Here is a 13,353-nt window from a genome sequence, read left to right on the forward strand (position 1 = left end):
CATATAATAGAAAGTCTTCTGACCCCAAACTCCCAGCTCTCTTCCCAGACCCAAATACTGTTAACATTTTTTTAAAAAAATATATTTTATTGATTTTTTACAGAGAGGAAGGGAGAAGGATAGAGAGTTAGAAACATCGATGAGAGAGAAACATTGATCAGCTGCCTCCTGCACACCCCCTATTGGGGATGTGCCCGCAACCAAGGTACATGCCCTTGACTGGAATCAAACCCGGGACCCTTCAGTCCGCAGGCCGACGCTCTATCCACTGAGCCAAACCGGTTAGGGCCTGTTAACATTTTTGAGTCTCCTTCCACAACAGTCTGTGTATGTACAAAGGTATAAGTGAGTATATATTACTCTTTTCTCTCTTTTTGACATGAATGGGGGTACGCATTTCTGCATTTTGCTTTCCTCATTCAGTAGCTCTTGAAGCTTATTCTGCACATATAATCACATATAAAGTTACCTAATATATACGTTTGTGCCATAGTTTATACAACAAATCTCTTATTGGTGGAATTTGAGTTTTCAGTTTTTTTGGCTTTTATGCACAATTCTATAGTGAATGTTCTTATACTTACATATGTGCATAAATACATACCTGTAAGATAAATTTTTATGTTTGGCAAGATCTCTCAAAAAGAAAAATGCAAATTGCCCTCCAAAGAGGTTAGCAGTGTAGCTCCATAAGTAAAAAAAGAAAAAGGGGTGTTAGGGGTTAAACTTGAATACTTTCCAGGTGGTTTTCAGCAGCATGCTTTGGTGGAATCATGGTTTTCAGGAGGGTAAGTGGGGTTGCTGCAAAATTACATTCCTGCCTCTTCCCTCCCCCAACTTTAGTTGTCTTCATTACATTCCTGCCTGGGAAGTGTTCCCAGTGACCTGGGTTAGGCATTAAGATCATGGGAATCCAACATTTTCCCATGTCTTCAGCATGTTTGTTCACAAGAACAGGAAAACTTTCTCCTTGTAGAAGGGGAATTTTAACCACTGTCAGTCACTGGGGAATCTTTCAGTAAGGGTCCTTTGAATAGAAATCAAAGAGAAGAAAGGTATCAGTAGGTCAAAGGCAGTGATAATGTTATGGTAATATATTTCATAGCACTGGAAATATCTTTTCATTTGTTTATGGGAAGTAGGTAGGCAGAAAGGTAGATGAGTTGCCCGTTGGCCATATACATCTGGTAAATGCCAAAGATGGCTAGATTTCTGGACTTGTATGTTACTTGGAATTACTTTCATCTTTTTGTGACAGAAAGTGTAACTCTAATGGCTTATACAAAAAACATATTACTGTCTGAGAGGAAGGGAGTGGGAGAGAGAGATAGAAACATCAGTGATGAAAGAGAATCATTGACTGGCCACCTCCTGCACACCCCCCACTGGGGATCGAGCCCCCAACCCGGGCATGTGCCCTGATCAGGAATCGAACTGTGACCTCCTGGCTCATGAGTCAACCCTCAACCACTGAGCCACACGGGCTGGGCGGTTACTGATATTTAATCATCAATGATCAGTAGCTCAGTAATATCAGAGCAAATGTTAGTTATACTCTTAGCCATCCACTCATGTGTACATGATGGGTGTTATAGCTCTAGCCATTTATATCTGCTTTGAAGGCAAGAAGGAGGGTGAACAAAAAGGGCAGGACCAGGGGCTGTAGCTGTATTAGGAAAAATAAGAGTTTTCTTATGAATCTGTCAGCAGATTCTGACTTTTTCCTCATTGGCCAGAACTGTCCCATGGCTACTCCAAGCTCAGAAGGTGGCAGTATAGGTCAGCGGTTTCCAACCTTACGGACCTCGCGGACAACTGCTGGTCTAGGTGACTTCCATTATATTGTGCTTCCTACTGTTATGATGATGTTCAATTAAAAATACTTAACAATGGCGTAGGCTATGTTAATCTTTAATTCTCTTTATATTTATAGTTCATACTATATAAATATTGTATACTGTCTTATTTATTGAGAGTATAGGACTTCAGCTACTGTCTAGATTTTTAAATTCCTTTGTGTCTGAGACTAGATCTATTTTTTGTATGAGACTTGGTGTTTCATCCTTGAATATTTTTGAGAAAGGAGCTCCGATATCACCAAAACCCACATCTTATGAACTACTAAGAAATAGCTTGAGTTAAATTGAATACTGAAAGTAGAAATGAGTGAGAGTGAAAAAGTTAGAATGGGGCTAATGAAGACTCTATTTAGGGTAAAAAACTATGGAGAATGGATCTACTTAGAAATAAATACAGTACTACTTTCTATAAAAATATAAACCTTAACTGCATTAATATGCTTCTCTAGTTCACAGGGTGAGAGGGAAGAATGATATGGAAAGAACATTTTACTGAAGTCAGGGACCTCAGTTGTAGATCTAAATCTGCTTTACATAACTGCGCTATTGGGCAAGTCATTTAATCTGTTTTACCTTCAGCTGCCTCTTCTGGGACCGGGATAATGATTGCAGCTTTACAGATTGTTGAGAGTATTAGGAATAGTACATATTTAGTACTTCACGGCACCTGGCCTGTATAAGCACCTTTGGTAACTGTTTTTAACATGATCATTAGTATTAATTGTTGGGTTATTTTGAAGGACCCCTTTTTGCATCAATTAATTCTTATCTATAAACTGCAAAAGTTTATATCACAGCTTTTCTATCCACTGTCTACTGATGGGCACTTGGGCTGGTTCCAGATCTTAGCTGTTGTCTAAGATTCCTCCCAATTAAAAAATGTCATGTTTCTAAACTAAGTCCTTCAACTGAGGCATTATTATAAAGGTTATCTGTGGAGGTCTGAGTTCATACGAGACCATGGGAAGGTGAAGTTTTCTACTGTGTGGATTGATGTCAACATATAAATCAAATGTGTCAGAACAAATGTTTCTGAGGCACTGAAATACCTTCTGAATTATCCCAGGGCACTGAGAGAAACTAATGAAATGCTGACCAAACCACTGAGCATCAGTGAAATTGGGTGTAACTAATCTTATGCTTTCTCTCAAAGTATACCTATAGTGGTATAATATAGAGAAAAGGAGTACTGAGGGCTGTTCGTACTCAGAATTGGTGACAGTTTGGGGAACTAGCACACCTCTCTGGTAATGTAAGTGGGTATTACTTCTGAGGAACATTTCACAGTATGTAGCAAAAGGCAGCAATTCCATTTTTTCAGAACTTATCTTAAGGGAGCAATTATGGATGTGTACAGAAATTTAGTTCCAAGGATATAGTACTATCTTTAAAGTGAAAATACTGGGAAAAGCCTAAAAATAAGGAGTAAGTAAATTATGGTATAACCATCATCTGATTATATATCGATATTTATTGACATGGAAAATATGTCTGTGAAACATGCAAAATGTCAATGATCCTATATTTATTTTTTAAAATTTATTTTTATTGATTTCAGAGAGGAAGGGAATGGGAGAGAGAGGTAGAAGCATCAATGATGATTATCATAGACTGGTTGCCTCCTGCATCCCCCACACCTGGGATTGAGCCTGCAACCAGGGCATGTGCCCTGACCGGGGATCAAACTGTGACCTCCTAGTTCATAGGTCGATGCTCAACCATTGAGTCATGCCAGCCGGCCAAGCTAATCTCATTTTTAAAAGTTAATATATATGTGATAGCAGAGAGAGGCTGGAATAGCACTGCATTTTAGATTTTTTTTTTTTTAATCTTTTTTGTGCTCTAATTTTTATTTTTAAAAACTCTTTATTGTTGAGCCCTAGCCAGTTAGGTTCAGTGGATAGAGCATCGGCCTGCAGACCAAAGGGTCCCGGGTTCGTACCTTGGTTGCAGGCTCCTCCCTTGCCCAGACCCTGGTCAGGGCAGGTGCAGGAGGCAACCAATTGATGTGTTTCTCCTACATTGATGTTTCTCTCTGTCTTTCCCTCTCTCTTCCACTCTCCCTAAAAATCAATGGAAAAATATCCTTGAATGAGGATTAACAACCCTCTCCCCCCCAAAAAAATCTTTACATACATATATTACATATGTCCCATTCCCCGCCCCCCCCGCCCCTTTAACCCCCTCTAGCCCTTCCTGACCTCCACCCCAGGCCCTCACCACCCTATTGTCTGTATCCATGGCTTATGCATATATTCATACAAGTTCTTTGGTTGATCTCTTCCCACCCACTCACCCTCCCCCACCTTTCCCCTGAAATTCTGCACTCTGTTTTATGTTTCTGGATCCACTCTGTTAATCAGTTTATTTGGTTAGATTCCATGAGTGAGATCATGTGATACTTGTCTTTCTCTGACTGGCTTATTTTGCTTAGCATAATACTCTCTAGGTCCTTCCAAGCTGTCTCAAAGGGTAAGAGATTTTTTTTTTTTACTCTTGCATAGTATTCCATGGCAAAAATGTACCACAGCTTTTTTATCTACTTGTTTACTGATGGGCACTTGGGCTGTTTCCAGATCTTAGCTATTGAAAATTGTGCAGCTATGAACATAGGGGTACATACATTCTTTCTGATTGGTTGATTTCTAATTTCATTCCATTGTGATCTGAGAAGATGCTTGATATGATTTCAATCTTCTTGAACTTGTAGAGACTTGTTTTATGTCTTAACATGTGGTCTATCTTTGTGAATGACCCATTGCAGTTGAGAAGAATGTATATTCTGCAGCTTTGGGGTGAAATGTTCTATAAATATCAATTAAATCCCTCTGATCCAGTGTGTCATTTAGAGTCCCTATTTTATTGTTAATTTTTTTGTCTGGAAGATCTATCCAGTGAAGTCAGTGGGGTATTAAAGTCCCCTACTATGACTATATTGTTGTTGATCTTTTCCTTAAAGTCTTCTAGATGATTTTTTATATATTTAGGTGCTCCTATATTGGCTGCACATATGTTTACCAGGGTTATATCCTCTTGTTGGATCGATCCCTTTAGTATTATGTAGTGATCTTTTTTTTTTTTTTTTTTTTTTAAATCATTAACATCAGGTAAATTATTTTATTACATATTTGTACATATACTTTTGAATCATGGTGAATAAACTGTACTTGAATAGTTCATAGGGATTGTCCTCAAGGAAGTTTTTTCTTCTAACAGAATTTTTTTTTTTTTTTTAAATCTTTATTGTTCAGATTATTACATTTGTTCCTCTTTTTTCCCCCCATAACTCCCCTCCTTCCAGCTCCCACCCCACCCTCCACCCTCACTCCCCACCCACTGAGTTCATCCATAGGTGCATGATTTTTGTCCAGTCTCTTCCCGAATCTCCCATTCCCCTTTCCCCCCCAAGAATAGTCAGTCCATTCCCTTTCTATGTCCCTGATTCATTATAGTCACCAGTTCATTCTGTACATCAGGTTATTTATTCACTTGATTCTTAGATTCATTTGTTGATAGATGCATATTTGTTGTTCATAATTTGTATCTTTACCTTTTTCTTCTTCCTCTTCTTAAAGGATACCTTTCAGCATTTCATATAATACTGGTTTGGCGGTGATGAACTCCTTTAGTTTTTCCTTATCTGTGAAGCTCTTTATCTGACCTTCAATTCTGAATGATAGCTTTGCTGGATAAAGTAATCTTGGTTGTAGGTTCTTGGTATTCAGCACTTTGAATATTTCTTGCCATTCCCTTCTGGCCTGCAAAGTTTCTGTTGAGAAATCAGCTGACAGTCGTATGGGTATTCCCTTGTAGGTAATTGAGCCTCTTTCTCTTGCTGCTTTTAAGATTTTCTCTTTGTCTTTTGCTCTTGGCATTTTAATGATGATGTGTCTTGGTGTGGTCCTCTTTGGATTCCTTTTGTTTGGGGTTCTCTTCGCTTCTTGGACCTGTAAGTCCATTTCTTTCACTAGGTGGGGGAAGTTTTCTGCCATTATTTCTTGAAATAGGTTTTCAATATCTTGCTGTCTCTCATCTTCTGGGACTCCAATGACTCTGATATTAGTCCGCTTAAAGCTGTCCCAGAGGCTCCTTACACTATCTTCACATTTTCGGATTCTTTTTTCATTATGCTTTTCCAATTGGGTGTTTTTTGTCGAATCTTTGGTTTGATTCTTGCACTCCTCTGGTCTGCTATTGGGTATAATATTGTTTATTTCAGTCCGTGTATGCTTACTTTCTAATTTCTTTATCGTAGCATCGAGGGTCTCATTAGTTTTCGTGAGGCTCTGCACAAATTTATGGCAAGCCCTCAAAATTGCGATTCTTAGCTCCATATCCTCCATTTCTGTCATGTTTTTTTGTCTCCGCATCTTTTATGCTTTCTTGGTGCACCCCCTTGTGGTCTCTGTGCGCAGTCTTGTTCTAGCGAAGCCTTAATTGTTGTAGTTAACACTAGAGGGATTTGACCAACAGGCCGACTGGCGGTGGAAATCAGCTGTGGGAAAACTTCAGTCCTCAGGGGAGGTGCTAGTCCAGCCCTTGCCTGAGGCGGTCGGCAAATGGTTGTGTGCAGGGTTTGGGCGGGGCGGGCTCAACAGGGCGGGGGGGAGGGAGCAGCTATGGCCGCTCTCAGTCCGTCCCCAGGGGCTCTGCCTCTCTGTCCCAGCAATCGCTGCAAACCTCGGAGGGGCCGTAGCCAGACAGTCCCGCTTCTCCCGTTTGAGTCTGGGTCCCTAGAGACTCGCCCCGATCTGTAGCCCAGAGTCGGAGATTCGCTCCTGATTGAAAACGACAATCGCGCCCTCAGCCGCCAGCCCGCTTTGCGCGCGCACCCTCACCACCGCACCGCCGTACCTTTAAATTTTCCACACTGCGCCTCCGCTGAGCATCGGAATGCTGTTGTTTTTGCTTCTAGTTGAAGAGACTCTCCTCAGCCAGCCTTCCCGTGGTTCTGGTTGATGTCCGCTCCGACTTTTAGTTGTATTTTTGAAGTGGTTGTCCACGGCGGCAGTCTCCGGTGTTTTACCTATGCCGCCATCTTCGATTCTCCTATGTAGTGATCTTGTTGTCTCTTATGATGGCCTTCATTTTTAAAAATAATTCTTTATTGTAGAAAGTATTACATATGTCCCCCCCTTTTTCTCCCATTGATCCCCTCCAGCCCGTCCTCCCTTCAGCATAATGGCCTTCATTTTGAAGTCTACTTTGTCAGATATGAGTATTGCTACCCCAGCTTTTGTTTTTTCCATTTTCATTTGCATGGAAAATCTTTTTCCATCCCTTCACTCTCATCCTATGTGAGTCTTTTGTTCTAAGGTGGGTCTCTTGTAGACAGCATATAATTGGGTCATGTTTTTGTTTCCATTCAACTACCCTGTCTTTTGATTGGAGCATTTAATCCATTTACACTTAAGATTATTATTGATAGGTACTTATTTATTGCCATTTTCATTCTGTATGCCTATGTTTCTTTCTCTATTCTTTTCATTACAGTAGTCCCTTTAGCATTTCTTGCAGTGCTGGTTTGGTGGTGAAAAACTCCTTTAGCCTTTTTTTTTTTTTTAACCTGGGAAACTATTTTACCACCTATCCTTGCTTCTCATTACCTTGAATACTTCATGCCATTCCCTTCTGGCCTGTAGAGTTTCTGTTGAGAAATCAGTTGACAGCCTTATGGGAGCTCCTTTGTAGGTAACAAATTGTTTTTCTCTTGCTGCCTTTAAGATTCTCTTTGTCATTAATTTTTGGCATTTTAATTATGATGTGTCTGGGCGAGGGCCTTTTGGGGTACTTTCTGCTTGGGACTCTGTGCCTCCTGTACTTTGTGCCGAGCCAGCTCAGCTAAGGGTTTGCAAGCCTGAGGGAGGGCGGTGAAGGATGAAGAAAAGACAAAGAGAATAAGCTGGGTCTAGGTCAGCGGTTCTCAACCTGTGGGGTCACGACACCTTTGGCGGTCGAACGACCCTTTCACAGGGGTCGCCTAAGACCATCCTGCATATCAGCTATTTACATTAGGATTCATAACAGTAGCAACATTACAGTTAGGAAGTAGCAACGAAAATAATTTTATGGTTGGGTCACAACATGAGGAACTGTATTTAAAGGGCCAGAAGGTTGAGAACCACTGGCTAGGTGGATCTTCCTATGCCTGGCTGAGGCCACAGAGAGAGATCCAGACAGCAAGCTGAGCCTTTATTTTATAGCCAGAGGTAAACAAGGTAGTGGTCACCATAGCTACAGTGTTCTTGTGAGTTTCACTTGTTTTGGCAGCACTTGCTACATTTTCCTCAACCCATTAGCCACCCAGATAAGATCTAGGGAGCATCATAAGGTCAAACCTAAATATGCTAAGAGGGCTGTGCTCTCTAAGCTGGGACTTGTTTGTGGCTTTGCCAACAGGTTAGTCCGAGGCTTAACCCTTTGAGTGCCAACCAATATCCTAGGAACTATGCTAAAATTGCCAAGGCATTTTTGCTGATTTTACAGCAGTTTAGGAAAAAAATTATGAAAATTAGGCCGATAAATGCCAGTGGTCAATTTTAGAACTACAAACATTCGGCATCATAAGTAATCTGCACTTAGGTGCCATCTGTCAATAAAGAGTGAACTACTAGCATCTAATAGTGACACTGCAGGAGGAGCACCATAGCGCACCCGGCACTTTTGGGGAAAGACAGGAGGAGCGCTATCGTGCTCCCTGGCACTCTAGAGGTTAACCCTATAGCAGCTTCCTACATCTCACCCTTCTTTTATTTTTAAGCTACCATAATGAAAGTAAAACTTAAGCATCAAGAACAACTCTGGCTATTAAAACAATAACAAAACAATGCCAATGCAAAACCCAAACTACAGACATGTTAACATTTTAAAACTTAAACATCAAGAATAAAGCTCTGGCTATTAACAAAATAATGCCAGTTCAACACAGCAATAAGTGAGAAATCAAACTACAGTAACATTTTTCTACTAAATGAAAGTTTCTTTTGCTGATTTACTCAGAGTTCTTGGGCTTGGCTGCGCAGAAGACTGGCAGCTAACCAATGCTAGCATAGCCAGAAACATGATTGAGGGAGTAGCTTCCACATCTTGTTTTTCTACCATCTGTTGGGCCTCAGTTGTTAACTTCTTCATCTGACACTATGTTGGCACTTCAGTCCCTTGCATAGCCTTCCTTCTTTTCTCTGCTTTGCTGTCATCGGGGCAACTCTCAGTCTTTGGAACAAAGGGACAAGGAGCTTCTCTGGGTCCATTGTGGTGACGCACGTAATGCTCTGGTACCCAAATTGGCTGCACTGCTCCTTCTGGAAAGATACAAAACACAACCTCTTCCCCACATCATTACTGATTCTGGTAAAACTCTTGTCTGGTTTGTGCATCCTTCCACCAGGCTAACCCAGCAGAGGCTATTGTACAGGAGGCCTGATGCCTTTCGGCTGCTGTACAGCTCTCTGCATTGTAATTCAAAAAGTTTAACGCATAACATTCTTCTCCACCTTTTTTTTTGTTTTTATAGTTGCATTTTAAGAGTAGGATTGGCGCTTTCCACTATTGCCTGATTCCTGATCCATCACCCCAGGAAGAACTTGCCAATCCTGTGCTTCCTGGGGTGGCATGATGAGCCAGCTGGAAAGGCTGCAGTGGGGTTAAGGATAAGGCCCCTACTGTTTGGTGGGACCAGGGCTGGCCCCACTTGAAGTTTTCCTGCCTAGGGGGCATTGGTTGCCACAGTTAAAGCAGCCTCCTTTCTTTTTCTGCTGACCAGCGAGTAACATCTCCTTTAATGAGGCAACTAATACTGCTCCTTGAACATAGGCTGGTCCAGTGTCAGCACAAACACGAATATAATACTTCCATTATAAGTAGTCTCTGGATGAGAGACAAGCCTTTGTGACAATATTAAGCCCTTGGTAACCTTCCACTGTATAACGATCTCTAAGTGGTTTTCCTACCTTCTCCCATGTCTCTACATTTACCTTTCCTTCCTCAGAAAATCATGGGCAGGTTTTACTTACAAAATCCAACAAATCGAAAAGCTGTTGATACTTCACAGAACAGCCCTGTGCTTGGAGCATAGCCTTAAGCATGGATACGTATATACGATCCAGAATTTCCCATGTTTTACACCTAGGTATTACTAAACTTTGCTCCTTACCTTCCTTTTTACTTTCTGCATGTGCTTCACTGGAGCGTCCTTTCACCTTACAACTGCAGTTCCCCTGAACTCAGGCCCCGCATTGGGCGCCAAATGTGCCGAGTCAGCTCAGCCAAGGGTTTAGGGAGCCTGAGGGGGGGCGGGGGTGGGTGGCGAAGGATGTAGAAATGACAGACAAAGAGAATAAGCTGGGTCTAGGTGGATCTTCTTGTGCCTGGCTGAGGCCACAGAGAGAGATCCAGACAGCAAGCTGAGCCTTTATTTTATAGCCAGAGGTAAACAAGGTAGTGGTCACCATAGTTACAATGTTCTTGTGAGTTTCACTTGTGTTGGCAGCACTTGCTGCATCTCTCTCAGCCCATTAGCTACCCAGATAAGATCTAGGGAGCATCATAAGGTCAAGCCTAAATATGCTAAGAGGGCTGTGCCCTCTAAGCTGGGACTTGTTTGTGGCTTTGCCAACAGGTCAGTCGAGGCTTAACCCTATATCTGCTCCCTACAGTACTTGAGTGACTTTTTCCTTCATGAGGTTAGGGAAGTCTGCCATTATTTTTTCAAACATATCCTCTATCCCTTGCTCACTTTCTTCTTGGGCACACTTATTACATTTCATGTTGTCCCATAGCTCCCTTAAGCTGTCCTCCTGTTTTTAAATTATTTCTTTTTGGCTCTGTGATTGAGTGATTATTTTTCTATCCTGTCTTCTAATTCAGTGATCTGATCCTCAGCTTTCCCAAATACATCTGTGTTCTTTATTAGTGCTATGTCATTCTTCAGAGTTATCTTTCTCATGCTGTTGAGCATCTTTGCCATCATTATTCTGAACTCTGTGCCTGGTAAATTTATTACCTCCATTTCATTTAGCTCTTCCTTTGGAGAATTCTGTTGTTCTTTCATTTCAGGCTTGTTTTTGTTTTTTTTTGGTCTCCCCATTTTGGCTGCCTGTTTCGGTTTGTGACTATGTATTAGGTAGATCTGCTATACCTCCCATTCTCTAGTGCAGGACAGTGTCAAATGATGTTTCTGATTAATTGGATCAGGCAAAGACTCAAAGCCTCCAGAAACCCGCCTCTGCCTGCAGACTGATTGGATTCAGTCTTGAGTAACCTCAGGAAATCATCCACAGGTGGGGTGAGAGGTTTTCCAACATAGTGGGGCAGTTGATTCTGCCTGGAGGCTAATTGCTATTCTCAGTCTCTTAATGGCCTCAGAAACTCCACAGGGTGGTGTAGGGGGTTTTCCAATAGGATGGGGCAACTGCCACCCCTCCAGGCAAATACCGCCTGGATAGCAAAGGTCTGCCTGGAAAAGATGTCCTCCACAGTGTGAGGGAATGACTCAGCACAGGAACCCGGGATGTCTGCCTTCTGAGCTCTAATCCCAGAGCCCCCAACCCTGGCTTCTGCTTACACAGCTCCAGCCCAGTCTGCCCTCCCTCAGCTGGAGCCCAAGGTGAATTGTGCATTGGCCTTTTAAGAGGGTGCCTGAATTTCCAGCCATCTGTCCCTGGTAGAGAACAGCCTGCTGCTTTTCACAGCCAGATGTTATGCCAGCACCTTTCTCAGTTCTGGTGCTCTCTGCTGGGGAGCCCGGCATGGTGTTTAGATCCCAGATGCTATTTTAGTTGTAATTCCAGTTTGGTCCTGGGAGTGTGTCAGTGTTACTTACTCCACCACCATTTTTAATCTCCTATATATTTGAAATTCCCATTCGAGGATTTGTTTATTGATTTTAAGGAGGAAGAGAGAGAGACAGGGAAACATCACTGGGAGAGGGAAACATCAATCTGTTGCCTCCTGTACAGGCCCTGACTGGGGATTGAACCGGCAACCTAGGTATGTGCCCTGACCAGGAATTGAACCTGCAACCTTTTGTTGGATGATGCTTCAACCACCTGAACTACCTGGCCAAGGCTTATGTATTTTTTAAGTCTTTTTTCTTTATGCCCAGGAACAATATTTTTATGAAAATAAGGAAAGAAAACCTAAACTTGGCAAAACTGTATTGAGCTCTTACTATGTATAAGATACTGTTCTAAGCACCTTGATGGATGAAGCATACACAAATGAGTAAAATCCATCCTTGTCTTCAGGAACTTACAGTCTACTAGGAGAGACATTTGTGAGGTTATTAATATAAAATTGGAGGGTAAACGAAGCACTGTGGCGTTGGAGAAGCAACAATTTTGTATGATGGGTAGAAATTGGGAAATAATTTGTAGAGAATTGAATTGGACTTTGAATGGAGGAAGATTTTGGTCAGTAGGTATGAAATTTAATGTGTGCATTTCAGAAATTGGGTTTTGTGGGACAGAGAGAGAGAAAATTGGATTGGGTTATTCAGGGCAGAGAGAGTAAATTGGGTGAGAAGACAGTAGATTGAGGGGAAAATAAAATAATGAATGTAAAACAACTAGCACAGTGGATGGCATGTTGTAGGTACTCAAACTTGGCCATTTTCTAATTCCACCATATTTACCTCAAGGAGTATTTTCAAGTTACCAAAAATAACTTGATTTGATTTGAAAAGTAAGACATGTGCAGTGAAGTTTTTGAAACTTTCTTTACTTAACAAGTTGACCTGTTGAGAAAAGTGACATTAATATTGGAAAAACCTGCTCTTCTGTGCCAAGGTGGGGACAATGTCTTACTCCTATGATGCTCCCACGGACTTCATCAATTTCACATCTTTGGATGAGGAGGAAGACCCCCAAAACATAGATTCTTGGTTTGGTAAGTGTCTGCTTTCTCTGCCATTTTAAGGGTTAAGTGGCTTGCTTTGTTCTGAGGATCTTAAAAAAAGAAGGGGTTGAAAGAAAATAACTAAAATGTAAATTCCTATCTGAATCAAGATACTTTGTCATCCATGATAGGAGAGAAATAATTGAAGTGCCCAGTATTTTGGGAATGAACTATCAGTATAAGACAACGTTATTTTGCAGTTAAGAATGACAAATAATTTAAACTTTAGGGCTATATGGGAAAATCCAGAAATCCATATTTTCTTAAAATATGATGAAGCAAAGTTGAGTGAAACTCTAGGACTCAAAGCCATGTCTATAGTGATGGCAGCCACCTAAAAATTTGCTCTACTTGTCACTGGGCGTAGAGTATAATATTACAACTATGATACTGACATTGATAAAATCCACAATCTTGCTCAGATTTCCCATTTCACTTATACTCACTTTTGTTTATGTGTATTAAGTTCTATGCAATTTTATCGCTTGTGTAGGTTTGTGGATCTACCACCACAGTCAAGATACTGAACAGTTATAACATCACAAGGAGCCTTGTGATGCCCTTTTATATCTATATTTGTCTCCTTCTTGCTAACCCTCCC

General features: G+C 41.3%; 1 protein-coding gene across 1 annotated transcript in view; it reads left to right on the forward strand.

Annotated features, from left to right (window-relative positions):
* Positions 1–13,353, forward strand: part of TPX2 (TPX2 microtubule nucleation factor) — a 65,092-nt gene that overhangs the window by 9,130 nt on the left and 42,609 nt on the right. Inside the window, exon 3 of the mRNA XM_070420104.1 lies at positions 12,644–12,743. Within this exon, the coding sequence (XP_070276205.1) occupies positions 12,653–12,743 (91 nt within the window). The 5' untranslated portion in view covers positions 12,644–12,652. The remainder of the gene's footprint in view (positions 1–12,643; positions 12,744–13,353) is intronic.

The sequence above is a fragment of the Myotis yumanensis genome, unplaced genomic scaffold (assembly GCF_028538775.1).
Source record: "Myotis yumanensis isolate MYYU_CA2020_CCGP unplaced genomic scaffold, mMyoYum1.0.hap1 SCAF_7, whole genome shotgun sequence".
Taxonomy (NCBI): Eukaryota; Metazoa; Chordata; class Mammalia; order Chiroptera; family Vespertilionidae; genus Myotis; species Myotis yumanensis.